The sequence below is a fragment of the Salvelinus fontinalis genome, chromosome 6 (genome assembly GCF_029448725.1).
Source record: "Salvelinus fontinalis isolate EN_2023a chromosome 6, ASM2944872v1, whole genome shotgun sequence".
NCBI lineage: Eukaryota > Metazoa > Chordata > Actinopteri > Salmoniformes > Salmonidae > Salvelinus > Salvelinus fontinalis.
In genome coordinates, this window is record NC_074670.1 from 83,461,230 (window position 1) to 83,489,147 (window position 27,918).

The 27,918-nt window shown below is 48.9% G+C and overlaps 1 protein-coding gene across 3 annotated transcripts in view; it reads right to left on the minus strand.

Annotated features, from left to right (window-relative positions):
* The window catches only part of LOC129858538 (catenin alpha-1-like), a 295,543-nt gene that overhangs the window by 124,548 nt on the left and 143,077 nt on the right, over window positions 1-27,918 (minus strand). For all 3 annotated transcript variants that reach the window (XM_055927845.1, XM_055927844.1, XM_055927846.1), the window contains 3 exons: window positions 26,376-26,456; window positions 25,812-25,964; window positions 2,938-3,030 (listed from right to left, as the gene is read on the minus strand). In XM_055927845.1, coding sequence (XP_055783820.1) covers window positions 2,938-3,030; window positions 25,812-25,964; window positions 26,376-26,456 — 327 coding nt within the window. The remainder of the gene's footprint in view (window positions 1-2,937; window positions 3,031-25,811; window positions 25,965-26,375; window positions 26,457-27,918) is intronic.

A 27,918-nucleotide genomic window follows, 5' to 3' on the forward strand; every position in this document is an offset into this window, starting at 1 on the left:
CGAGAGAGGGCGAGAGAGGGCGAGAGAGGGCGAGAGAGCGCGAGAGAGCGCGAGAGAGCGCGAGAGAGCGCGAGAGAGGGCGAGAGAGCGCGAGAGAGCGCGAGAGAGGGCGAGAGAGCGCGAGAGAGGGCGAGAGAGGGCGAGAGAGCGCGAGAGAGCGCGCGAGAGAGCGCGAGAGAGCGCGAGAGAGCGCGAGAGAGGAGAGAGAGGAGAGAGAGGAGAGAGAGGAGAGCGGAGAGAGGGAGCGCGGAGAGAGGGAGCGAGGAGAGCGGAGAGAGGAGAGAGAGGAGAGCGGAGAGAGAGCGAGGAGAGCGGAGAGAGAGCGAGGAGAGCGGAGAGAGAGCGCGAGGAGAGCGGAGAGTGGGAGCGAGGAGAGCGGAGAGAGGAGAGCGGAGAGAGAGAGCGAGGAGAGCGGAGAGAGGAGAGCGGAGAGAGAGAGCGGAGAGAGAGAGCGGAGAGAGAGAGCGGAGAGAGAGAGCGGAGAGAGGAGAGAGCGGAGAGAGGAGAGAGCGGAGAGAGAGATAGGGGAGCGGAGAGAGAGATAGGAGAGCGGAGAGGAGAGCGGAGACAGAGAGAGAGGAGAGCGGAGAGAGAGGAGAGCGGAGAGAGAGAGCGCGGAGAGCGGAGAGAGAGAGCGCGGAGAGCGGAGAGAGGAGAAAGAGGAGAGAGAGGAGAGCGGAGAGAGGAGAAAGAGGAGAGAGAGGAGAGCGGAGAGAGGAGAAAGAGGAGAGCGGAGAGAGAGAGGAGAGCGGAGAGAGAGAGGAGAGCGGAGAGAGCGAGGAGAGCGGAGAGAGCGAGGAGAGCGGAGAGCGCGAGGAGAGCGGGGAGAGCGAGGAGAGCGGAGAGAGCGAGGAGAGCGGAGAGAGAGCGAGGAGAGCGGAGAGAGAGCGAGGAGAGCGGAGAGAGAGCGAGGAGAGCGGAGAGAGAGCGAGGAGAGCGGAGAGAGAGCGAGGAGAGCGGAGAGAGAGCGAGGAGAGCGGAGAGAGAGCGAGGAGAGCGGAGAGAGAGCGAGGAGAGCGGAGAGAGAGCGAGGAGAGCGGAGAGAGAGCGAGGAGAGCGGAGAGAGAGCGAGGAGAGCGGAGAGAGAGCGAGGAGAGCGGAGAGAGAGCGAGGAGAGCGGAGAGAGAGCGAGGAGAGCGGAGAGAGAGAGAGGAGAGCGGAGAGAGAGAGAGGAGAGCGGAGAGAGAGAGAGGAGAGCGGAGAGAGAGAGAGGAGAGCGGAGAGAGAGAGAGGAGAGCGGAGAGAGAGAGAGGAGAGCGGAGAGAGAGAGAGGAGAGCGGAGAGAGAGAGAGGAGCGCGAGAGAGCGCGAGAGACGCGAGAGAGCGCGAGAGAGCGCGAGAGAGCGCGAGAGAGCGCGAGAGAGCGCGAGAGAGCGCGAGAGAGCGCGAGAGAGCGCGAGAGAGCGCGAGAGAGCGCGAGAGAGCGCGAGAGAGCGCGAGAGAGCGCGAGAGAGCGCGAGAGAGCGCGAGAGAGCGCGAGAGAGCGCGAGAGAGCGCGAGAGAGGAGAGAGCGCGAGAGAGGAGAGAGCGCGAGAGAGGAGAGAGCGCGAGAGAGGAGAGAGCGCGAGAGAGGAGAGAGCGCGAGAGAGGAGAGAGCGCGAGAGAGGAGAGAGCGCGAGAGAGGAGAGAGCGCGAGAGAGGAGAGAGCGCGAGAGAGGAGAGAGCGCGAGAGAGGAGAGAGCGCGAGAGAGGAGAGAGCGCGAGAGAGCGCGAGAGCGCGAGAGAGCGCGAGAGAGCGCGAGAGAGCGCGAGAGAGCGCGAGAGAGCGCGAGAGAGCGCGAGAGAGCGCGAGAGCGCGAGAGAGCGCGAGAGAGCGCGAGAGAGCGCGAGAGAGCGCGAGAGAGCGCGAGAGAGCGCGAGAGAGGAGAGAGCGCGAGAGAGGAGAGAGCGCGAGAGAGGAGAGAGCGCGAGAGAGGAGAGAGCGCGAGAGAGGAGAGAGCGCGAGAGAGGAGAGAGCGCGAGAGAGGAGAGAGCGCGAGAGAGGAGAGAGCGCGAGAGAGGAGAGAGCGCGAGAGAGGAGAGAGCGCGAGAGAGGAGAGAGCGCGAGAGAGGAGAGAGCGCGAGAGAGGAGAGAGCGCGAGAGAGGAGAGAGCGCGAGAGAGGAGAGAGCGCGAGAGAGGAGAGAGCGCGAGAGAGGAGAGAGCGCGAGAGAGGAGAGAGCGCGAGAGAGGAGAGAGCGCGAGAGAGGAGAGAGCGCGAGAGAGGAGAGAGCGCGAGAGAGGAGAGAGCGCGAGAGAGGAGAGAGCGCGAGAGAGGCGAGAGCGCGAGAGAGGAGAGAGCGCGAGAGAGGAGAGAGCGCGAGAGAGGAGAGAGCGCGAGAGAGGAGAGAGCGCGAGAGAGGAGAGAGCGCGAGAGAGGCGAGAGCGGAGAGAGAGGAGAGCGGAGAGAGAGAGGAGAGCGGAGAGAGAGCGCGAGGAGAGCGGAGAGAGTGCGCGAGGAGAGCGGAGAGAGAGCGCGAGGAGAGCGGAGAGAGAGCGCGAGGAGAGCGGAGAGAGAGCGCGAGGAGAGCGGAGAGAGAGCGCGAGGAGAGCGGAGAGAGAGCGCGAGGAGAGAGAGAGCGCGAGGAGAGCGGAGAGAGGAGAGCGGAGAGAGAGAGCGAGAGGAGAGCGGAGAGAGAGCGAGAGATCTGGAGAGAGAGAGAGATCTTGAGAGAGAGAGAGAGATCTTGAGAGAGAGAGAGAGATCTTGAGAGAGAGAGATCTGGAGAGAGAGAGGGAGATCTGGAGAGAGAGAGGGAGATCTGGAGAGAGAGAGGGAGATCTGGAGAGAGAGAGGGAGATCTGGAGAGAGAGAGGGAGATCTGGAGAGAGAGAGGGAGATCTGGAGAGAGAGGAAGGAGAGAGAGGAAGGAAGGAGAGTGAGTGGGTAGAGAGAGGGAGGAGAGTGAGTGGGTAGAGAGAGGAAGGAGAGTGAGTGGGTAGAGAGACCGGCAGGTACCTGGGGGCAGAGTGTCTCCAGCTGGGATGCAGCCATACGAACCAGCTTGACTCCCTCTTCATTATTAGAGATGGAGCAGGCCAGGTTGGCCACCTAGACACAGACAGACAGTCAGACTCACACACTGCACAGCATTATAGACCAGTTTTACTGTCTCCGTCTCACAGACAGTCAGACTCACACCTACATACACACTGCACAGCATTATAGACCAGTTTTACTGTCTCCGTCTCACAGACAGTCAGACTCACACCTACATACACACTGCACAGCATTATAGACCAGTTTTAGTGTCTCCGTCTCACAGACAGTCAGACTCACACCTACATACACACTGCACAGCATTATAGACCAGTTTTACTGTCTCCGTCTCACAGACAGTCAGACTCACACCTACATACACACTGCACAGCATTATAGACCAGTTTTAGTGTCTCCGTCTCACAGACAGTCAGACTCACACCTACATACACACTGCACAGCATTATAGACCAGTTTTACTGTCTCCGTCTCACAGACAGTCAGACTCACACCTACATACACACTGCACAGCATTATAGACCAGTTTTAGTGTCTCCGTCTCACAGACAGTCAGACTCACACCTACATACACACTACACAGCATTATAGACCAGTTTTACTGTCTCCGTCTCACAGACAGTCAGACTCACACACTGCACAGCATTATAGACCAGTTTTACTGTCTCCGTCTCACAGACAGTCAGACTCACACCTACATACACACTGCACAGCATTATAGACCAGTTTTAGTGTCTCCGTCTCACAGACAGTCAGACTCACACCTACATACACACTGCACAGCATTATAGACCAGTTTTACTGTCTCCGTCTCACAGACAGTCAGACTCACACCTACATACACACTGCACAGCATTATAGACCAGTTTTAGTGTCTCCGTCTCACAGACAGTCAGACTCACACCTACATACACACTGCACAGCATTATAGACCAGTTTTACTGTCTCCGTCTCACAGACAGTCAGACTCACACCTACATACACACTGCACAGCATTATAGACCAGTTTTAGTGTCTCCGTCTCACAGACAGTCAGACTCACACCTACATACACACTACACAGCATTATAGACCAGTTTTACTGTCTCCGTCTCACAGACAGTCAGACTCACACCTACATACACACTGCACAGCATTATAGACCAGTTTTACTGTCTCCGTTTCACAGACAGTCAGCTTCTGATTATACAGTACACAGCATGTAGCATACAGAGTAAACAAACACACAGACAAAACAGACTCCTACTCACAGACCGCATGGTCAGTGTTTCTCCTATATTAATTTAGCAGAGGAATCTGTGCCACCACTCCTAAAAATAAATGATAACGATATATAATTTCAATATTTTTTGTGTGGGGGAGGGGGGGGGCAGTAAAACGTGTTCAGTGTAAACGTAAGACTAAACCCAGATATAAAGTGTGTAGAAAATATAACGGAGCTATAGATTTATAAAAAATATAATCTTTAAGGACAAACAATCACTGTTAGACTTCCCCCCCACACGCCAACTTCTCCACCACTACTGAAAGAAAAGAGAAACACCTCTGGGAAGCAGACGGTATACAGACATGTTTCCCTGTCAGTCTCTATTACACAAGATATATAGAGCAGGAGGCTAAACCTGACAGAAACACGCCACACGCCTCTGTAAGTTGAACAAATATGAGAGATGCGGAAAAAAAGGAGAGAGACAGACTGGTCGACATCTCTGGTGGTAGTACGGTACGTTAGCTAGTCTGGAGTCTGGCACAGTAAATGTGTCTCTATCCATCAGAGGGGGAACCTCCCTCCCTCCACCATAACCCCCCTGAATATAAAACACACTGATGACAGAGAGCAGGAGAACAAGTGTCTGAATACCCATACGTACGTCCTAACTAACGGGTCTGAATACCCATACGTACGTCCTACCTAACGGGTCTGAATACCCATACGTAACGTCCTAACTAACGGGTCTGAATACCCATACGTACGTCCTAACTAACGGGTCTGAATACCCATACGTACGTCCTACCTAACGGGTCTGAATACCCATACGTACGTCCTAACTAACGGGTCTGAATACCCATACGTACGTCCTAACTAACGGGACTGAATACCCATACGTACGTCCTAACTAACGGGTCTGAATACCCACACGTACGTCCTACCTAACGGGTCTGAATACCCATACGTACGTCCTAAATAACGGGCCTGAATACCCATACGTACGTCCTAACTAACGGGACTGAATACCCATACGTACGTCCTAACTAACGGGTCTGAATACCCACACGTACGTCCTACCTAACGGGTCTGAATACCCATACGTAACGTCCTAACTAACGGGTCTGAATACTTAGTGCATTCAGACCCATTGACTTTACACATTTTGTTACGTTGGAGTTATTCTAAAATTGATTAAACTGTTTTTTCCCCCTGATCAATCTACACACAATACTCCATAACGACAAAGCATGTTTTTAGAAACGTTTGCAAATGTATAAAAAAAAAAAAATGAAATCACATTTACACAAGTATTCAGACCCTTTACTTAGTACTGTTGAACCACCATCGGGCAGTGATTACAGCCTCGAGTCTTCTTGTGTATGACGCTACAAACATGGCACACCTGTATTTGGGGAGTTTCTTCCATTCTTCTCTGCAGATCATTTCAAGTTCTGTCAGGTTGGATGGGGAGCGTCGCTGCACAGCTATTTTCAGGTCTCTCCAGAGAGGTTTGATCGGGTTCAAGTCCGGGCTCTGGCTGGGCCACTCAAGGACATTCAGAGACTTGTCCCGAAGCCACTCCTGCATTGTCTTTGTTGTGTGCTTAAGGTCGTTGTCTTGTTGGAAGGTGAACCTTCACCCCAGTCTGAGGTCCTGAGCGCTCTGGAGCAGATTTTCATCAAGGATCTCTCTGTACTTTGCTCTGTTCATCTTTCCATTGATCCTGACTAGTCTCCCAGTCCTTGCCGCTGAAAAACATCCTCACAGCATGATGCTGCCACCATGCTTCACCATAGGGATGGTGCCAGGTTTCCTCCAGACGTGACGCTTGGAATTCAGGCCAAAGAGTTCAATCTTGGTTTCATCAGACCAGAGAATCTTGTTTCTCATGGTCAGAATCCTTTAGGTGCATTTTGGCAAACTCCAAGCAGGCTGTCATGTGACTTACTGAAGAGTGGCTTCCGTCTGGGCCACTCTACCATAAAGGCGTGATTGGTGTAGTGCTGCAGAGATGGTTTTCCCACTGGACGGTTCTCCCATCTCCAGAGAGGAACTCTGGAGCTCTGTCAGAGTGACCATTGGGTTCTTTGTCACCTCGCAGACCAAGGCCCTTCTCGCCCGATTGCTCAGTTTGTGCCTCGACACAATCCTGTCTCGGAGCTCTACGGAAAATTCCTTTAACCTCATGGCTTGGTTTTTGCTCTGACAAGCACTGTCAACTGTGGGACATTATAAAGACAGGTGTGTGTGCATCTCCAATCAATTTAATTTACCACAGGACTCTAATCAAGTTGTAGAAATACCTCAAGGATCAATGGAAACAGGATGCACCTGAGCTCAATTTCGAGGCTTATAGCAAAGGTTCTGAATACTTATGTAAATAAGGTATATCATTTAATAAATTTGCTTCAATAAAAAAAAAAAATGTTTTTGATTTGTCATTATGGAGTATTTTGTTTAGATTTCATTTAATCCATTTTCGAATAAGGCAGTAGCGTAAGAAAATGTGGGAAAAGGGAAAGGGGTCTGAATAGTTTCCGAATGTACCTTATATCATGAATCTCCCATCAGATTTTATGGCCATATGGGCCAGACCAAGTACCAGCCTACCCCAGGTCCCCCTGCTGTTGATTCAGTGTAAAATCCATCGGTTTAAATTAACACATGGTTGGGGTGGGGGTGGGGGGGGGTAATGGAGAAACGGGCATCAGTGGTTATATTGCTAAAGTAGAAAATCATTCTATTCCATAAATTGGGTTCCAGAAACGCCACTTATAATTTCAAACAAGCAGCCACAGTTATGGAGCGTAAATTACAGAACCATTTAAATGGACTAACGTTGTAACAGGTTTTCGAATTGTATCAATTCTATTCCACTAAACATTCTGGTGTTAATATATTCTGTCATTCTAAATCCACTCCGGTAGATTAAATCCATTTATAAAAGAGAGTGAAAGGAAGGGGGGACTCTCTCTCTCGGCCGTAAAGCAACCACAGGTTACCACAGGTTACCTTCCTAAATACCAACACCCAGGGAATGGATCAATAGTCGGTGTCAATAACAGTCAACCCTTATCAATAAGTAAGAGAAACTGGATCAGAGAAGAGCAGAAGGGGACAAGAGCACCGACTACAGCTTTGGGGCTGATTCAGAAAACACTGACAACGTCACATGGGACAGAATTAAAACGTATGGGATTGTGTCAGCTTTTAATATTTTATCTAAATGGTTACAGTCGGCATCGCCATCCAACTAAAAATCAATAGGCTATAGTCATATACAACAGTAGGTCTACTGGTTGACTCGTACACACACAGAGCAGAGGTTCTCTATAGTCATATACAACAGTAGGTCTACTGGTTGACTCGTACACACACAGAGCAGAGGTTCTCTATAGTCATATACAACAGTAGGTCTACTGGTTGACTCGTACACACACAGAGCAGAGGTTCTCTATAGTCATATACAACAGTAGGTCTACTGGTTGACTCGTACACACACAGAGCAGAGGTTCTCTATAGTCATATACAACAGTAGGTCTACTGGTTGACTCGTACACACACAGAGCAGAGGTTCTCTATAGTCATATACAACAGTAGGTCTACTGGTTGACTCGTACACACACAGAGCAGAGGTTCTCTATAGTCATATACAACAGTAGGTCTACTGGTTGACTCGTACACACACAGAGCAGAGGTTCTCTATAGTCATATACAACAGTAGGTCTACTGGTTGACTCGTACACACACAGAGCAGAGGTTCTCTATAGTCATATACAACAGTAGGTCTACTGGTTGACTCGTACACACACAGAGCAGAGGTTCTCTATAGTCATATACAACAGTAGGTCTACTGGTTGACTCGTACACACACAGAGCAGAGGTTCTCTATAGTCATATACAACAGTAGGTCTACTGGTTGACTCGTACACACACAGAGCAGAGGTTCTCTATAGTCATATACAACAGTAGGTCTACTGGTTGACTCGTACACACACAGAGCAGAGGTTCTCTATAGTCATATACAACAGTAGGTCTACTGGTTGACTCGTACACACACAGAGCAGAGGTTCTCTATAGTCATATACAACAGTAGGTCTACTGGTTGACTCGTACACACACAGAGCAGAGGTTCTCTATAGTCATATACAACAGTAGGTCTACTGGTTGACTCGTACACACACAGAGCAGAGGTTCTCTATAGTCATATACAACAGTAGGTCTACTGGTTGACTCGTACACACACAGAGCAGAGGTTCTCTATAGTCATATACAACAGTAGGTCTACTGGTTGACTCGTACACACACAGAGCAGAGGTTCTCTATAGTCATATACAACAGTAGGTCTACTGGTTGACTCGTACACACACAGAGCAGAGGTTCTCTATAGTCATATACAACAGTAGGTCTACTGGTTGACTCGTACACACACAGAGCAGAGGTTCTCTATAGTCATATACAACAGTAGGTCTACTGGTTGACTCGTACACACACAGAGCAGAGGTTCTCTATAGTCATATACAACAGTAGGTCTACTGGTTGACTCGTACACACACAGAGCAGAGGTTCTCTATAGTCATATACAACAGTAGGTCTACTGGTTGACTCGTACACACACAGAGCAGAGGTTCTCTATAGTCATATACAACAGTAGGTCTACTGGTTGACTCGTACACACACAGAGCAGAGGTTCTCTATAGTCATATACAACAGTAGGTCTACTGGTTGACTCGTACACACACAGAGCAGAGGTTCTCTATAGTCATATACAACAGTAGGTCTACTGGTTGACTCGTACACACACAGAGCAGAGGTTCTCTATAGTCATATACAACAGTAGGTCTACTGGTTGACTCGTACACACACAGAGCAGAGGTTCTCTATAGTCATATACAACAGTAGGTCTACTGGTTGACTCGTACACACACAGAGCAGAGGTTCTCTATAGTCATATACAACAGTAGGTCTACTGGTTGACTCGTACACACACAGAGCAGAGGTTCTCTATAGTCATATACAACAGTAGGTCTACTGGTTGACTCGTACACACACAGAGCAGAGGTTCTCTATAGTCATATACAACAGTAGGTCTACTGGTTGACTCGTACACACACAGAGCAGAGGTTCTCTATAGTCATATACAACAGTAGGTCTACTGGTTGACTCGTACACACACAGAGCAGAGGTTCTCTATAGTCATATACAACAGTAGGTCTACTGGTTGACTCGTACACACACAGAGCAGAGGTTCTCTATAGTCATATACAACAGTAGGTCTACTGGTTGACTCGTACACACACAGAGCAGAGGTTCTCTATAGTCATATAACTCAGTATATTCTCTATAGTCACACATTACTAAAATGAGTCATTCTACACAGCGAGTGGTGACGTGTCATTCAATAGAACATTATCTCTATGGTTACTGAGCATGCTACTGTCTGGTTGCCTGGGTGACTGGTCGTCTGGCTGGGTGGCTGTAATGCCGACTAGTGCAGTAACACCTACACTGTGTTCCTGCCTGGCCTATTGAGGTAACGGGAAGTCTAGCTGCACACTGTGGATCTGTACTGTGGCGCGGGGGGGCTACGGTACTGTGGCGCGGGGGGGCTACGGTACTGTGGCGCGGGGGGGACTACGGCAGTGTGGCGCGGGGGGGACTACGGCAGTGTGGCGCGGGGGGGACTACGGCAGTGTGGCGCGGGGGGGACTACGGCAGTGTGGCGCGGGGGGGACTACGGCAGTGTGGCGCGGGGGGGACTACGGCAGTGTGGCGCGGGGGGGACTACGGCAGTGTGGCGCGGGGGGGACTACGGCAGTGTGGCGCGGGGGGGACTACGGCAGTGTGGCGCGGGGGGGACTACGGCAGTGTGGCGCGGGGGGGACTACGGCAGTGTGGCGCGGGGGGGACTACGGCAGTGTGGCGCGGGGGGGACTACGGCAGTCTGCTGCGGGGGGGGACTACGGCAGTGTGGCGCAGGGGGGGACTACGGCAGTGTGGCGCGGGGGGGACTACGGCAGTCTGCTGCGGGGGGGGACTACGGCAGTGTGGCGCAGGGGGGGACTACGGCAGTGTGGCGCGGGGGGGGACTACGGCAGTCTGCTGCGGGGGGGGACTACGGCAGTCTGCTGCGGGGGGGGACTACGGCAGTCTGCTGCGGGGGGGGACTACGGCAGTCTGCTGCGGGGGGGGACTACGGCAGTCTGCTGCGGGGGGGACTACGGCAGTCTGCTGCGGGGGGGACTACGGCAGTCTGCTGCGGGGGGGACTACGGCAGTCTGCTGCGGGGGGGACTACGGCAGTCTGCTGCGGGGGGGACTACGGCAGTCTGCTGCGGGGGGGACTACGGCAGTCTGCTGCGGGGGGGACTACGGCAGTCTGCTGCGGGGGGGACTACGGCAGTCTGCTGCGGGGGGGAATACGGCAGTGTGGCGCAGGGGGGGACTACGGTAGTGTGGCGCAGGGGGGACTACGGCAGTCTGACGCAGGGGGGGACTACGGCAGTCTGACGCAGGGGGGGACTACGGCAGTCTGACGCAGGGGGGGACTACGGCAGTCTGGCGCGGGGGGACTACGGTAGAGTGGCGCAGGGGGACTACGGTAGTCTGCTGCGGGGGGGAATACGGTAGTGTGGCGCAGGGGGGGACTACGGTAGTGTGGCGCAGGGGGGACTACGGCAGTCTGACGCAGGGGGGGACTACGGCAGTCTGACGCAGGGGGGGACTACGGCAGTCTGACGCGGGGGGACTACGGCAGTCTGGCGCGGGGGGACTACGGTAGAGTGGCGCGGGGGGACTACGGTAGAGTGGCGCGGGGGGACTACGGTAGAGTGGCGCGGGGGGACTACGGTAGAGTGGCGCGGGGGGACTACGGTAGAGTGGCGCGGGGGGACTACGGTAGAGTGGCGCGGGGGGACTACGGTAGAGTGGCGCAGGGGGACTACGGTAGAGTGGCGCAGGGGGACTACGGTAGAGTGGCGCAGGGGGACTACGGTAGAGTGGCGCAGGGGGACTACGGTAGAGTGGCGCAGGGGGACTACGGTAGTGTGGCGCAGGGGGACTACGGTAGAGTGGCGCAGGGGGACTACGGTAGAGTGGCGCGGCTGGACTACGGTAGAGTGGCGCAGGGGGACTACGGTAGTGTGGCGCAGGGGGACTACGGTAGAGTGGCGCAGGGGGACTACGGTAGTGTGGCGCAGGGGGACTACGGTAGTGTGGCGCAGGGGGACTACGGTAGTGTGGCGCAGGGGAACTACGGTAGTGTGGCGCAGGGGGACTACGGTAGTGTGGCGCAGGGGAACTACGGTAGTGTGGCGCAGGGGGACTACGGTAGTGTGGCGCAGGGGGACTACGGTAGTGTGGCGCAGGGGGACTACGGTAGTGTGGCGCAGGGGGACTACGGTAGTGTGGCGCAGGGGGACTACGGTAGTGTGGCGCAGGGGGACTACGGTAGTGTGGCGCAGGGGGACTACGGTAGTGTGGCGCAGGGGGACTACGGTAGTGTGGCGCAGGGGGACTACGGTAGTGTGGCGCAGGGGGACTACGGTAGTGTGGCGCAGGGGGACTACGGTAGTGTGGCGCAGGGGGACTACGGTAGTGTGGCGCAGGGGGACTACGGTAGTGTGGCGCAGGGGGACTACGGTAGTGTGGCGCAGGGGGACTACGGTAGTGTGGCGCAGGGGGACTACGGTAGTGTGGCGCAGGGGGACTACGGTAGTGTGGCGCAGGGGGACTACGGTAGTGTGGCGCAGGGGGACTACGGTAGTGTGGCGCAGGGGGACTACGGTAGTGTGGCGCAGGGGGACTACGGTAGTGTGGCGCAGGGGGACTACGGTAGTGTGGCGCAGGGGGACTACGGTAGTGTGGCGCAGGGGGACTACGGTAGTGTGGCGCAGGGGGACTACGGTAGTGTGGCGCAGGGGGAATACGGTAGTGTGGCGCAGGGGGACTACGGTAGTGTGGCGCAGGGGGAATACGGTAGTCAGGCGCAGGGGGACTACGGTAGTGTGGTGCAGGGGGACTACGGTAGTGTGGCGCAGGGGGACTACGGTAGTGTGGCGCAGGGGGACTACGGTAGTGTGGCGCAGGGGGACTACGGTAGTGTGGCGCAGGGGGACTACGGTAGTGTGCAGCAGCGTGGTATGTCTAGGGCTCTGCCGACTGCCTTCAATATATCTCCTCTTTTTGCCTGCTCTCCATCCCACCTATGCCCACCCCTATGTCCTCCTACCCCTCAAGCCTATGTCTCCCCCCCTCCAGCCCGTCCTTCCCCCCTCCAGCCCTACGATCTGAAAGAAGTGACCAGGTGAAATCCAGCCTGTTGAGCTTCCACCATAATTTTCAAACCTAATGATGCGTCATACTGTTTTCACCTGCCACATCTGTTACAGGGAGGTCAAAGAACACTGACAGACAGTACCGTGGTAGACGAACAGCACCCCAAGAGCCCTGAGCAAAAGGTAGAGCTGTTATTTACACATGGTGAAGAAACCACATCTCTATTATACCACAGCTCTATTCCCTCTGCTGCTTAAAGGGAACATGGTGAAGAAACCACAGCTCTATTCCCTCTGCTGCTTAAAGGGAACATGGTGAAGAAACCACAGCTCTATTCCCTCTGCTGCTTAAAGGGAACATGGTGTAGAAACCACGGCTCTATTCCCTCTGCTGCTTAAAGGGAACATGGTGAAGAAACCACAGCTCTATTCCCTCTGCTGCTTAAAGGGAACATGGTGAAGAAACCACAGCTCTATTCCCTCTGCTGCTTAAAGGGAACATGGTGAAGAAACCACAGCTCTATTCCTTCTGCTGCTTAAAGGGAACATGGTGCAGAAACCACAGCTCTATTCCCTCTGCTGCTTAAAGGGAACATGGTGTAGAAACCACAGCTCTATTCCCTCTGCTGCTTAAAGGGAAGATGGTGTAGAAACCACAGCTCTATTCCATCTGCTGCTTAAAGGGAACATGGTGTAGAAACCACAGCTCTATTCCCTCTGCTGCTTAAAGGGAACATGGTGTAGAAACCACAGCTCTATTCCCTCTGCTGCTTAAAGGGAACATGGTGTAGAAACCACAGCTCTATTCCATCTGCTGCTTAAAGGGAACATGGTGTAGAAACCACAGCTCTATTCCCTCTGCTGCTTAAAGGGAACTGGGTGAAGAAACCACGGCTCTATTCCCTCTGCTGCTTAAAGGGAACATGGTGAAGAAACCACAGCTCTATACCCTCTGCTGCTTAAAGGGGACATGGTGCAGAAACCACATCTCTATTAAAGGGATACTTTGGGATTTTGGCAATAAGGTCCTTCATCTACTTCCAGTCAGATGAACTAGTGAATACCATCTTTATGTCTGTGAGCAGTTTGAAGTTAGTTGCTATCTAGCATTAGTATAATGCCTTGAAGTCCACCTGCTAGCATGCCAGTCCATCTGCTAGCATGCCAGTCCATCTGCTAGCATGCCAGGCCATCTGCTAGCATGCCAGGCCATCTGCTAGCATGCCAGTCCATCTGCTAGCATGCCAGTCCATCTGCTAGCATGCCAGTCCATCTGCTAGCATGCCAGTCCATCTGCTAGCATGCCAGTCCATCTGCTAGCATGCCAGTCCATCTGCTAGCATGCCAGTCCATCTGCTAGCATGCCAGTCCATCTGCTAGCATGCCAGGCCATCTGCTAGCATGCTAGGCCATCTGCTAGCATGCCAGGCCATCTGCTAGCATGCCAGTCCATCTGCTAGCTTGCCAGTACATCTGCTAGCTTGCCAGTCCATCTGCTAGCTTGCCAGTCCATCTGCTAGCATGCCAGTCCATCTGCTAGCATGCTAGTCCATCTGCTAGCATGCTAGTCCATCTGCTAGCATGCTAGTCCATCTGCTAACATGCACCCTTTCCCCTATCAGGTGCACTCTAGTGACCCTCACTCCCTTCCGACCAGTCCAGATGACATATCTAAGGCGGAGTCTCTTTTCCCTACACTACATTCGGGGTACAGCCCACATAGTTCAGTTAACCCTGGGGTGCAGTGTATGACTATGTGATGGTTAATCTCTCTGCCGTTGTGATGCCTAATGTCTCAGAGCCCAACACCGTGAACAGCGGTTGGAGCGTTGGGGCGGTTACCCAAAGGTTGGTAGTTCAAATCACCGAGCCGACAAGGTGGAAAACCTGTCCATCTGTCCTGGAGCGAGGAACTTAACCCTAATTGGTTCGCGCTCGCCAGTCAATAATGGCTGACCCTGATCGCGCTCTCTGAGGGTGTCTCAGTGGGAGTTGGGATACACAAAAAAAATCTATTTCTATTTCACACCTCAAACACGTACAGGTTACACACTTGCAGTGAAAGAGGACAAATACAAGCACACCTTATTTTACATTTGGAAAGTATTCAGACCATGACTTTTTCCACATTTTGTTACGTTAAAGCTTTATTCTAAAATTGTTTCAACACACAATAGCCTATAATCACCAACAAAAAACATTTCAGATTTTTCTCTAATCCGGTTGAGGAGACTTGAGAGAGAGAGATCCCATATAACACAACCATCAGTCTCCCAGGCCCTGTCGCAGGTGTGTGTGGGGCTGTTGCGGTGACCGTATTACCGCCACATCGGCGGTCACAAGTCATGAAGGCAGTCAAATTCCACATGAACGTTTAGTCACGGTAACTATTCTTCTCCCAGCTCTGATGCTGCTGCTTGTCATTAGTAGTCTACCAAACTTGCTAACTGCCTGGTACTCAGCACTCTATTGTCCCTCTAATCACTCTGACGTCAATGCAAATGTAATCAAAAATCTAATCAAACACTTTATGAGAGCCCATGTTGCACAACATTTCTAAAGGCTATGAAGTTGCACGACAAAACAGAGTTGATGGCCTCTATTAAAAAGAGGAGGATCCCATCAGCTTTCTATAGGCTAGGCCTACTACATTTATTTCTCAACTATCCTAATATTAAGCACATTGCTTTACAACAGGAGTATAGCCTACCTGGCTGGAATGAAAATAAACCAGAGGGAAAAGCATCCTACATTCGCTATTTAAGTTCACAGATCACATGTATTTTTTTCCCAGCTGCCCCTGTTTCGATACAGGTGCATGATAAATGGTCCATTCTAAAGCAAAACTATTTACACATATTATGTAATATATGAAAAGACAAATCAATAAAAGTCTGATGGGTGACAATATTAGCCTGTCACTTGTGAATGATGAAATCATAGTCGCACACCTCATGTAGACTAGTCCACAGGCCTATATGTTTTGATAAGGTTTGTATCACAACTAAAGTGGCCAAAACACTTCTTAAAATTAAGCACATGAACCCGCTTTACAAGGGGTGCAGTGCCTAACTGGCATATATAAGAAGAAGGTGAGTTTCAGTTTTGGGGAAGAACGTTTTTAACCATAAAAATGCACCTTTATAATAAAATAATTACAGGCATAATTGCATTTGCGATTACTTTTGAAAAATTGCGTTTTCGGGCTAATGGAAGAGTCGCGTTTATAACCTAGTACTGTGTGCACATTGCTGCACTTAATGTGAAGAAATAGCCTAATAGTGTATCGACATTTTAAGCTTAAATGTTCTCATCTGTTGCATCAGCCACATTGCTTATAAAAGGGTTTTTGATGCTAGTGGTTGTATTACATTTGGGATCTATCGCATCCCACCACTGTCCCAGACTGTTTGGAATAGAATTGGTCCACTTTTGTACTACAGGAGACGTTAAATGTGTTTACGTTAATTAACGGTCAATTACCGTGAGACCGACAGTAATTTGCTTGACAATCAACGGCTGACAATGTCATGACCGCCACAGGTGTGTGCTTTTCCAAATCACCTCTAAAATCAATGGCATTTACCACAGGGGGAATCCAATCAAGTTGTAGAAACATCAAGGATGATCAATGGAAACAGGAAGCACCTGAGCTCAATTTCAATTCTCATAGCATTGGGTCTGAATATTTATTTACATAAGGAATAGGGTCAACTTTTAATTATATTTGCTGACACCCTACAGTCAAATTTTGGCATCAGTAGAGTAGCTATATACAGTACCAGTCAAAAGTTGACACCTACTAATTACAGGGTTTTTCTGTTCTACTGTTTTCTACATTGTAGAATAATAGAAGACATCAAAACTATGAAATAACATATGTAGAAACCAAAAAAGTTAATGTTTTTTTTTATATTTGAGATTCTTCAAAGCAGCCACCCTTTGCCTTGACAGCTCAGTACTGGTTCAAGGGCTGTGGTCCAAGTACTGGTTCAAGGGCTGTGATCCAAGTACTGGTTCAAGGGCTGTGGTCCAAGTACTGGTTCAAGGGCTGTGGTCCAAGTACTGGTTCAAGGGCTGTGGTCCAAGTACTGGTTCAAGGGCTGTGGTCCAAGTACTGGTTCAAGGGCTGTGGTCCAAGTACTGGTTCAAGGGCTGTGGTCCAAGTACTGGTTCAAGGGCTGTGGTCTCCGAGGCCTATATAGGTGCATCCAAAATAGAACTCTATTCCTTATTTGTTGCATTACTTTTCACGAGGTCCCATGTGGCTCTGGTCAAAAGTAGTGCACTATATAGGGAATAGGGTGCCATCTGGGACACAGTCTATAGGCTGAAAACCCTGGGCAAAGATACCATGAGAAAATAAACACTGCATGATGACTGCTGCAGCCATCACATCATCCCTTACAGATACTATATTATGACTGCTGCAGCCATCACTTACAGATACTATATTATGACTGCTGCAGCCATCACATCATCCCTTACAGATACTATATTATGACTGCTGCAGCCATCACTTACATATACTATATTATGACTGCTGCAGCCATCACAACATCACTTACAGATACTATATTATGACTGCTGCAGCCATCACTAACAGATACTATATTATGACTGTTGCAGCCATCACTTACATATACTATATTATGACTGCTGCAGCCATCACTTACAGATACTATATTATGACTGTTGCAGCCATCACTTACAGATACTATATTATGACTGCTGCAGCCATCACATATACTATATTATGACTGTTGCAGCCATCACATATACTATAGTATGACTGTTGCAGCCATCACTTACAGATACTATATTATGACTGTTGCAGCCATCACTTACAGATACTATATTATGACTGTTGCAGCCATCACAGATACTATATTATGACTGTTGCAGCCATCACATATACTATATTATGACTGTTGCAGCCATCACATCATTCCTTACAGATACTATAGTATGACTGCTGCAGCCTTCACTTACATATACTATATTATGACTGCTGCAGCCATCACAACATCACTTACATATACTATATTATGACTGCTGCAGCCATCACAACATCACTTACATATACTATATTATGACTGCTGCAGCCATCACAACATCACTTACATATACTATATTATGACTGCTGCAGCCATCACAACATCACTTACATATACTATATTATGACTGCTGCAGCCATCACAACATCACTTACAGATACTATATTATGACTGCTGCAGCCATCACTTACAGATACTATATTATGACTGTTGCAGCCATCACATCATTCCTTACAGATACTATATTATGACTGCTGCAGCCATCACTTACATATACTATATTATGACTGCTGCAGCCATCACAACATCACTTACAGATACTATATTATGACTGCTGCAGCCATCACTTACATATACTATATTATGACTGCTGCAGCCATCACTAACAGATACTATATTATGACTGCTGCAGCCATCACTTACAGATACTATATTATGACTGTTGCAGCCATCACATCATTCCTTACAGATACTATATTATGATTGCTGCAGCCATCACAACATCACTTACAGATACTATATTATGACTGCTGCAGCCATCACTTACAGATACTATATTATGACTGTTGCAGCCATCACATCATTCCTTATAGATACTATATTATGACTGCTGCAGCCTTCACTTACATATACTATATTATGACTGCTGCAGCCATCACAACATCACTTACAGATACTATATTATGACTGTTGCAGCCATCACATCACTTACAGATACTATATTATGACTGCTGCAGCCATCACATCACTTACAGATACTATATTATGACTGCTGCAGCCATCACAACATCACTTACAGATACTATATTATGACTGCTGCAGCCATCACAACATCACTTACAGATACTATATTATGACTGCTGCAGCCATCACAACATCACTTACAAATACTAAATTATGACTGCTGCAGCCATCACAACATCACTTACAGATACTATATTATGACTGCTGCAGCCATCACAACATCACTTACAGATACTATATTATGACTGCTGCAGCCATCACTTACATATACTATATTATGACTGCCGCAGCCATCACAACATCACTTACAGATACTATATTATGACTGCTGCAGCCATCACAACATCACTTACATATACTATATTATGACTGCTGCAGCCACCACAACATCACTTACAGATACTATATTATGACTGCTGCAGCCATCACAACATCACTTACAGATACTATATTATGACTGCTGCAGCCATCCCTTACAGATACTATATTATGACTGCTGCAGCCATCCCTTACAGATACTATATTATGACTGCTGCAGCCATCACTTACAGTTACTATATTATGACTGTTGCAGCCATCACTTACATATACTATATTATGACTGCCGCAGCCATCACAACATCACTTACATATACTATATTATGACTGTTGCAGCCATCACTTACATATACTATATTATGACTGCTGCAGCCATCACAACATCACTTACAGATACCATATTATGACTGCTGCAGCCATCACTTACAGATACTATATTATGACTGCCGCAGCCATCACTTACAGATACTATATTATGACTGTTGCAGCCATCACAACATCACTTACAGATACTATATTATGACTGTTGCAGCCATCACAACATCACTTACAGATACTATATTATGACTGCTGCAGCCATCACAACATCACTTACAGATACTATATTATGACTGTTGCAGCCATCACATCATTCCTTACATATACTATATTATGACTGCCGCAGCCATCACAACATCACTTACATATACTATATTATGACTGTTGCAGCCATCACTTACAGATACTATATTATGACTGCTGCAGCCATCACATCATCACGTAGATACTCGTATGGCTATTTTCACCTGATAAATATAGCGGATGAAACTGTCATTTTATAAGTAAGAAAAATGATACACGCTAATTAGTCATGTGTAGTGTAAACAATGTCTTGTTAGCCAAACATCTGTCAATCCCAGTCTGATGACTCACCCTATATAACCATGTGATATTTATATATAACGGCTGTGTCTGAAATGGACACTATTCCCTATATAGTGCTCTACTTTTGACCAGAACACAAAAGACGTAAGTCAAAAGTAGTGTACTATATTAGGTAATAGGCATCTATCCTCTGAAATAAAGATGTTCCATTGTAATGCATTGATAGACTACCCACACACAATATGTAGCAGTACAGTAGCGGTTAGTTGGGAGGGATTTCATGTGTTCAGAGTATCTACAATACATTTTTTTAACCAAAGTAATTGTAAAACTGGGGGATTTATTTATATTTTTAAATACAAAACCAGCCTCCACATGGACGCTCCCTTCCCTGTAGTCGACAACACAAAACCAGCCTCCACATGGACACTCCCTTCCCTGTAGTCGACAACACAAAACCAGCCTCCACATGGACACTCCCCTGTAGTCGTCAACAAAAAAACCAGCCTCCACATGGACGCTCCCTTCCCTGTAGTCGACAACACAAAACCAGCCTCCACATGGACACTCCCTTCCCTGTAGTCGACAACACAAAACCAGCCTCCACATGGACGCTCCCTTCCCTGTAGTCAACATAAAACCAGCCTCCACATGGACACTCCCTTCCCTGTAGTCGACAACACAAAACCAGCCTCCACATGGACACTCCCTTCCCTGTAGTCGACAACACAAAACCAGCCTCCACATGGACACTCCCCTGTAGTCAACATAAAACCAGCCTCCACATGGACGCTCCCCTTCCCTGTAGTCGACAACACAAAACCAGCCTCCACATGGACACTCCCTTCCCTGTAGTCGACAACATAAAACCAGCCTCCACATGGACACTCCCTTCCCTGTAGTCGACACCATAAAACCAGCCTCCACATGGACACTCCCCTGTAGTCGACAACACAAAACCAGCCTCCACATGGACACTCCCTTCCCTGTAGTCGACAACACAAAACCAGCCTCCACATGGACACTCCCTTCCCTGTAGTCGACAACACAAAACCAGCCTCCACATGGACACTCCCTTCCCCGTAGTCGACAACACAAAACCAGCCTCCACATGGACACTCCCTTCCCCGTAGTCGACAACACAAAACCAGCCTCCACATGGACGCTGGTTTAGTGCCGCGCGCTCCCTCCCTCCCGCCGCTCGCGTGCTCTCTAATCATTCAGAGTTGAAGTGTCAGAGGACTTCTAGTTGTGTCGTCCCCTAATGCCACGGCTGACAGTGTGGGTCCCCAGGATCCCACATCCTAATGGCCCTTTCCTCTGATTCCTCACCAGCTTCCACCAATTTCCTCAGGCTTGCTCCTGGCCAGCATCATATCCTGCTCCGGCTCCCTGTCCCGCATGGTAACTCTACGGGCCCCCACTCAACCAGTCTGCACCATCCACAGAGTCAAAATGGCAAGGGTTCGGTCATGGGCCATCCATAGGGACAAGTGAGAGGTCACTTTAAAATGTCAGTGCATGACACTCTGACACAGTTACAAAAGTTAATTCACTTGGGGGGGAATAGATTTCAAGTCAACTGATGAAGACTGCTAATGTTGCTCAAGACATGACCATCATGCTTTTAGGGAAAGCGGATCGTGTTGGACACTGTACGTAGGTGATCATATAACATTAGAAATGTCCATCCTTTTGAGAACTTTGAGTGCAATGTTTACTGTTATTTAAAAATATATATGTTTTTTAGATGTTTGTTACAGCTCACTGTTTATTTTCACTTGCTTTGGCAATGTAAACATATATGTCTCCCATGCCAATAAAACCCCTTAGAAATGACTTGACAGGATGAGCGAGAACGCTTGAGAGCTGACGTGAGAATGAGAGGAAGGGGGATGAGAGAGGGGGGGATGAGAGAGGGGGGATGAGAGAGGGGGGATGAGAGAGGGGGGATGAGAGAGGGAACACGAGAGAGAAAGAGTGCAATACATTTATTTTACAAAGCGGACCCTTTTTTTTGTAACAGTCTGAAAATCAGTGTGGCAGTCAAAACACAAACACACCGGTCGCTGAACAGCAGGGGAGAGTGCTTTCCTTCCCTCCCCGTGTTTATGCCGTCTCTGTCTGTCAATAAGTAGTAGGTGGATGGAGATCCAACTGTTTAGACAATGAATCTCCATCCCCAGAGGAATCACTTAACCCTGTCAGGCAGGGGGAGGTTCGGCTACTCTGAGCCAGGCTTAAAGTGGGGCTCCACAGCTGTGACCAGCCATTCAGATCAGACAAAGTGTTTGTCTTTCTGTCTGACGGCTTAAATCACAACACCATGGCTAGTGCACAAATGGCACCCTATATAGTGCACTAGCCCTACAGGCACTGGTCCAACGTAGTTCACTACATATGGATTAGGGTGACATTTGGGACCATTCGGCTTCTGCTACAGCATCTTCCATGACGCTCAAGCCCGTTGAATGAAAGCCTCCGCAGACTATGATTTTAGCCATATAACGCCACGATTTTGCCGTCCCAGACTAGAATGTCCACTTTGGGGGGGGGGGGGGGGGGGGGGGCAAATTCTTAGGTGGTAAACGATTGTCGGACGTCTTGGGTCATTCAGTGTGACAGGGTCTGTCATTAAAACTACCTTTACGTACGGTTGTAGGTTCTGACAAAGTTTTAGCAGTGTCAGAAATGTTGAGCCGTTATCGCGTAGTGTGGCTGGGTGTAACGAGCCGATCCCGGAGACTGACCAATTAGGAAGACTGACAGCACTGAGCATGCGCACAATAATACCATTGTGAATAGTCAGAATAATATAAATAGTTTAAGATTTAAACGTTTTACATGCTGTGCCAGAAGAAGAATTTCATTAATCTTGTTTACATGACATTTGCGGTTAATCTACCCGATGAAAAACAAACGTTCTACAGCGACAATGTTATTTTGGGGAAGTCTATTTGATTAGGAGTTTGGAGAATTTCCATGGTTGCATACTTTCAGTTTTTCCTAACTTCACTTGCGCATAAGCATAGAGTGAGGCCTGAACAGCCGGTGCTGACACACAATCAGATACAGTTGATGTTAAACAGCCGGTGCTGACACACGATCAGATACAGTTGATGTTGAACAGCCGGTGCTGACACACGATCAGATCCAGTTGATGTTGAACAGCCGGTGCTGACACACGATCAGATACAGTTGATGTTAAACAGCCGGTGCTGACACACGATCAGATACAGTTGATGTTGAACAGCCGGTGCTGACACACAATCAGATACAGTTGATGTTAAACAGCCGGTGCTGACACACGATCAGATACAGTTGATGTTGAACAGCCGGTGCTGACACACGATCAGATCCAGTTGATGTTGAACAGCCGGTGCTGACACACGATCAGATACAGTTGATGTTAAACAGCCGGTGCTGACACACGATCAGATACAGTTGATGTTGAACAGCCGGTGCTGACACACGATCAGATACAGTTGATGTTGAACAGCCGGTGCTGACACACGATCAGATACAGTTGATGTTGAACAGCCGGTGCTGACACACGATCAGATACAGTTGATGTTGAACAGCCGGTGCTGACACACGATCAGATACAGTTGATGTTGAACAGCCGGTGCTGACACACGATCAGATACAGTTGATGTTGAACAGCCGGTGCTGACACACGATCAGATACAGTTGATGTTGAACAGCCGGTGCTGACACACGATCAGATACAGTTGATGTTAAACAGCCGGTGCTGACACACGATCAGATACAGTTGATGTTGAACAGCCGGTGCTGACACACGATCAGATACAGTTGATGTTGAACAGCCGGTGCTGACACACGATCAGATACAGTTGATGTTGAACAGCCGGTGCTGACACACGATCAGATACAGTTGATGCTGAACAGCCGGTGCTGACACACGATCAGATACAGTTGATGTTGAACAGCCGGTGCTGACACACGATCAGATACAGTTGATGTTGAACAGCCGGTGCTGACACACGATCAGATACAGTTGATGTTGAACAGCCGGTGCTGACACACGATCAGATACAGTTGATGTTGAACAACCGGTGCTGACACACGATCAGATACAGTTGATGTTAAACAGCCGGTGCTGACACACGATCAGATACAGTTGATGCTGAACAGCCGGTGCTGACACACGATCAGATACACCGTTGCAGCTGACGTAGCCTACATCGGCTGACGTAGCCGCGCAGGCCAATCGCAGAATGTGACGACAGAACTGAAGCTAAATCGCACAATCTGGCCAGGTTGATCAAAATTACATTTAACAATCGCACAGTGTGACACTTAATAATCTTAAAAAAGATGGAATCCAAGGCCTTTAGTCAGTGTTGGTTTAGATGGAGAGTGAGTGTCGAGGACTATTGCGCTGCATTCTCAGGGTATAAACCCGTGGCATATACCTCTCTTTGGCTTGTGTTTTCACAAACAGAATGAATTACAACACGCACGTAACTGCAGCTGTACACTGCACGGCTAGCCAAGGAGCACAATCACATAAGGAATTTGCTTAGACTGGATGCTAGCTACTGGCCTAATTCAATTGTTCAGTTCTCAATATACACTAAGAATATCAAACATTGGAAACACCTTCCTAATATTGAGTTGCACCCCCCCCCCCCTTTGGCCCTCAGAACAGCCTCAGTTCGTCAGGACATGGACTCTACAAGGTGTTGGAAGCGTTCCACAGGGATGCTGGTTCCATGTTGACTCCAATTCTTCCCACAGTTGTGTCAAGTTGGCTGGATGTCCTTTGGGGTGGTGGACCATTAATACACACAGGAAAACTGTCGAGTGTGAAAATCCCCAGCAGCGCTGTATTTCACACAAACCGCTGAGCCTGGAAACCTACTACCATACCCCGCTCAAAGGCACTTAAATATTTAGTCTTTCCTATTCACCTTCTGAATGGCACACACACAATCCATGTCTCAAGGCTTAAAAGTCCTTCTTTAAAAAAACTCTTAAGGATCCGCCCCTTTCTTCCAATTTTCACCTGAAATGACATACCCAAATCTAACTGCCTGTAGCTCAGGACCTGAAGCAAGGATATGCATATTATTGATACCATTTGAAAGGAAACACTTTGAAGTTTGTGGAAATGTGAAAATAATCCTAGAGAATATAACACATTAGATCTGGTAAAAGATCATAAAAAATATACTTGTACCATCTTTGAAATGCAAGAGAAAGGCCATAACGTATTATTTCAGACCAGGCTCAATTTTGATTTTGGCCACTAGACGTCAGCAGTGTATGTGCAAATTTTCAGGCTGAACCAATGAACCATTGCATTTTTGTCATTTTTTTTTTGCCAAGACTGCCCAAATGTGCCTAATTAATAACTTTTCAAGTTCAAAACTGTGCACTCTCCTCAAACAATAGCATGGTATTATTTCACTGTAATAGCTACTGTAAATTGGACAGTGCAGTTAGATTAACAAGAGTTTAAGCTTTCTGCCCATATCAGATATGTCTATGTCCTGGGAAATGTTCTTGTTACTTACAACCTCATGCTAATCGTATTAGCCTACGTTAGCTCAACCGTCCCGTGGGTGGAACACCTATCTGTAGAGATCCTTAAGAGGATTTATTAAACTGTCTCCTCCCCTTCCTCTACACTGATTGAAGTGGTTTTAACAAATTACATCATTAAGGGATCATAACCTTCACCTGATCAGTCGGACATGGAAAGAGCAGGTGTTCTTCATGTTTTGTATAGTCACTGTATTGTATTGTCAGTGTAAAACACATCACATGAAGGAGTTTGTAAAATACATGTTTCAAGATCAATCATGCAACTAGAATGAGAAATTAAGGTCAGTTTTGTGGTTTCCTAAAATGTGATAAGGTTGGGATTTGGAGGGCAAGTCGATCCTAGTTCCTTATAACATCAGACATGTCACCCAATGAGCATGTTTGGGATGCTCTGGATAGACGTGTACGACAGCGTGTTCCAGATCCAGCCAATATCCAGCAACTTCGCACAGCCATTGAAGAGGAGTGGGACAACATTCCACAGGTCACAATCAACATCCTGATCAACTCTACGCGACGAAGATGCGAGGCAAATTGTGGTCACAACAGATACGGACTGGTTTTCCCCCCAAAAATTAAAGGTATATGTGGGCAACAGAAGCATATCTGTATTCCCAGTATAATCTTCGAAATTGTTACATGTTGAGTTGTGTTTTTGTTCAGTGTAGAGTAATGTTCCTACCCCCATAGATGTCCCCATCCTCCGGTCCATCTCTAACACCTCCTAAAGACATCACCCTACAGTATCTGACTAAGAAAACTCCAAGAGATGTTTGTGTAACTTTCGGTAACGTACCTCGATGAGCTTGTTGGCGTGCTCCCGGAACACCTGGGCGTATTCCTTCACCTCCTTCTCGTTCCCGTTCTTCGCCGCTTCGATCAGAACCAGCAGAGGAACGTTGGTCTCCAGGAACGAATCAGAGACGTGATCCATGACCGCCTTACGCAGCTACACAGAGAGAACGAGGAGTTTAGTACAGCTAAAATAACTGTTCGGCTGTTTTGAGATAAACAAAAGCCTCTGGCAGAGAAACTAAATATTTTGTCAAACCAACCTGTCTGTGAAGGTCTCTGGAGAAGGAATGGGACTGGGAGGAGGGAGGGAGGGAGGAAGAGGATGGAGGGAGGAAGAGGACAGGGGAGGGAAGGATAGAGGAAGGAAACCTGTCTGTGGAAGGAGGAATGGGAGAATGGAGAGGGAGATTGAGGGAGGAGAAGAGGGGGATTTGCACCAACCTGTCTGTGGAGATATGGACAAAGAACGGGAGGATACAGAGAAAGAGGGAATGAAAGGAGGAGAAGGGGAGACACATAAACCCATGGAGGTCTCTGGAGAAGGAATGGGAGAAGAGGGACCAACCTGTCTGCGAAGGTCCCTAGTCTTCTTGGTCATCCTGTCGATGGCGGTGTTCAGAGCATCACTCTTGTCCTTCTTGCCAGCCTGGAGGAGAGAGAGCGAGAGAAGGTTAGAGGTAATGACTATTTACACAGACGAAGACAGAGCGAAAGAGAGACAGCGAGGTGGCGGAAAGTCACTGAGGGATGAATCGCAGGCCTTTACAAGACAATCATTTATAATACAGAGACAAACTTGACGGACCAGAGTTGCATATGAACAACTACTATTGGTTTAAAACCATTAGAGCAGAAATAAAAACAAACAGTTGACAGATAATTAGTCAGGGAGATAACAGTACCGATCTCAGAGAAAGTATTAGTCAGAGAGATAACAGATCAGAGATAGTATTAGTCAGAGAGAGAACAGTACAGATCAGAGATAGTATTAGTCAGAGAGATAACAGTACAGATCAGAGAGATAACAGTACAAATCAGAGAGATAACGGTACAGATCCGAGAGATAACAGTACAAATCCGAGAGATAGTATTAGTCAGAGAGATAACAGCACAGATCAGAGATAGTATTAGTCAGAGAGATAACAGTACAGATCAGAGAGATAACAGTACAGATATTTCTCCTGGCCAAGTTATGAGTTTCTACTGAGGATGGATTTGGGTAGATCACTTCTTCATGCAGGTAATGAGTCCCTTGGTCTGTGGAGGTATATCAAATACCCGGAAATAAAAAATGTCCTAATGCTCACAGCAGTTTCTTCATATTGATTATTCCGCGCCACGCCTAGATGTTGTATGGGTTTTAATTGGCCAACCAATCGCCTCTGATAAGGGTGTTAAGGAGGTTCAGATCAGGATGAGCGAACACGGCACAGGAGGAACTCCTGGGAAGAGCCGTCATTCCAACAGAGACCAGGGAGGGAGGGAGAGAGGAGAGGAGAGGGGATGGGGAGAGAGGAGAGGAGAGGGGATGGGGAGAGAGGAGAGGAGATGGGGAGATAGGAGAGGAGAGGGGATGGGGAGAGAGGAGAGGAGAGGGGATGGGGAGAGAGGAGAGGAGAGGAGAGGGGATGGGGAGAGGAGAGGAGAGGGGATGGGGAGAGAGGAGAGGAGAAGGGATGGGGAGAGAGGAGAGGAGAAGGGATGGGGAGAGAGGAGAGGAGAGGGGATGGGGAGAGAGGAGAGGAGAGGGGATGGGGAGAGAGGAGAGGAGAAGGGATGGGGAGAGAGGAGAGGAGAAGGGATGGGGAGAGAGGAGAGGAGAAGGGATGGGGAGAGAGGAGAGGAGAAGGGATGGGGAGAGAGGAGAGGAGAAGGGATGGGGAGAGAGGAGAGGAGAGGGGATGGGGAGAGAGGAGAGGGAGATGGGGAGAGAGGAGAGGAGAGGGGATGGGGAGAGAGGAGAGGAGAGGGGATGGGGAGAGAGGAGAGGAGAGGGGATGGGGAGAGAGGAGAGGAGAGGGGATGGGGAGAGAGGAGAGGAGAGGGGATGGGGAGAGAGGAGAGGAGAGGGGATGGGGAGAGAGGAGAGGAGAGGGGATGGGGAGAGA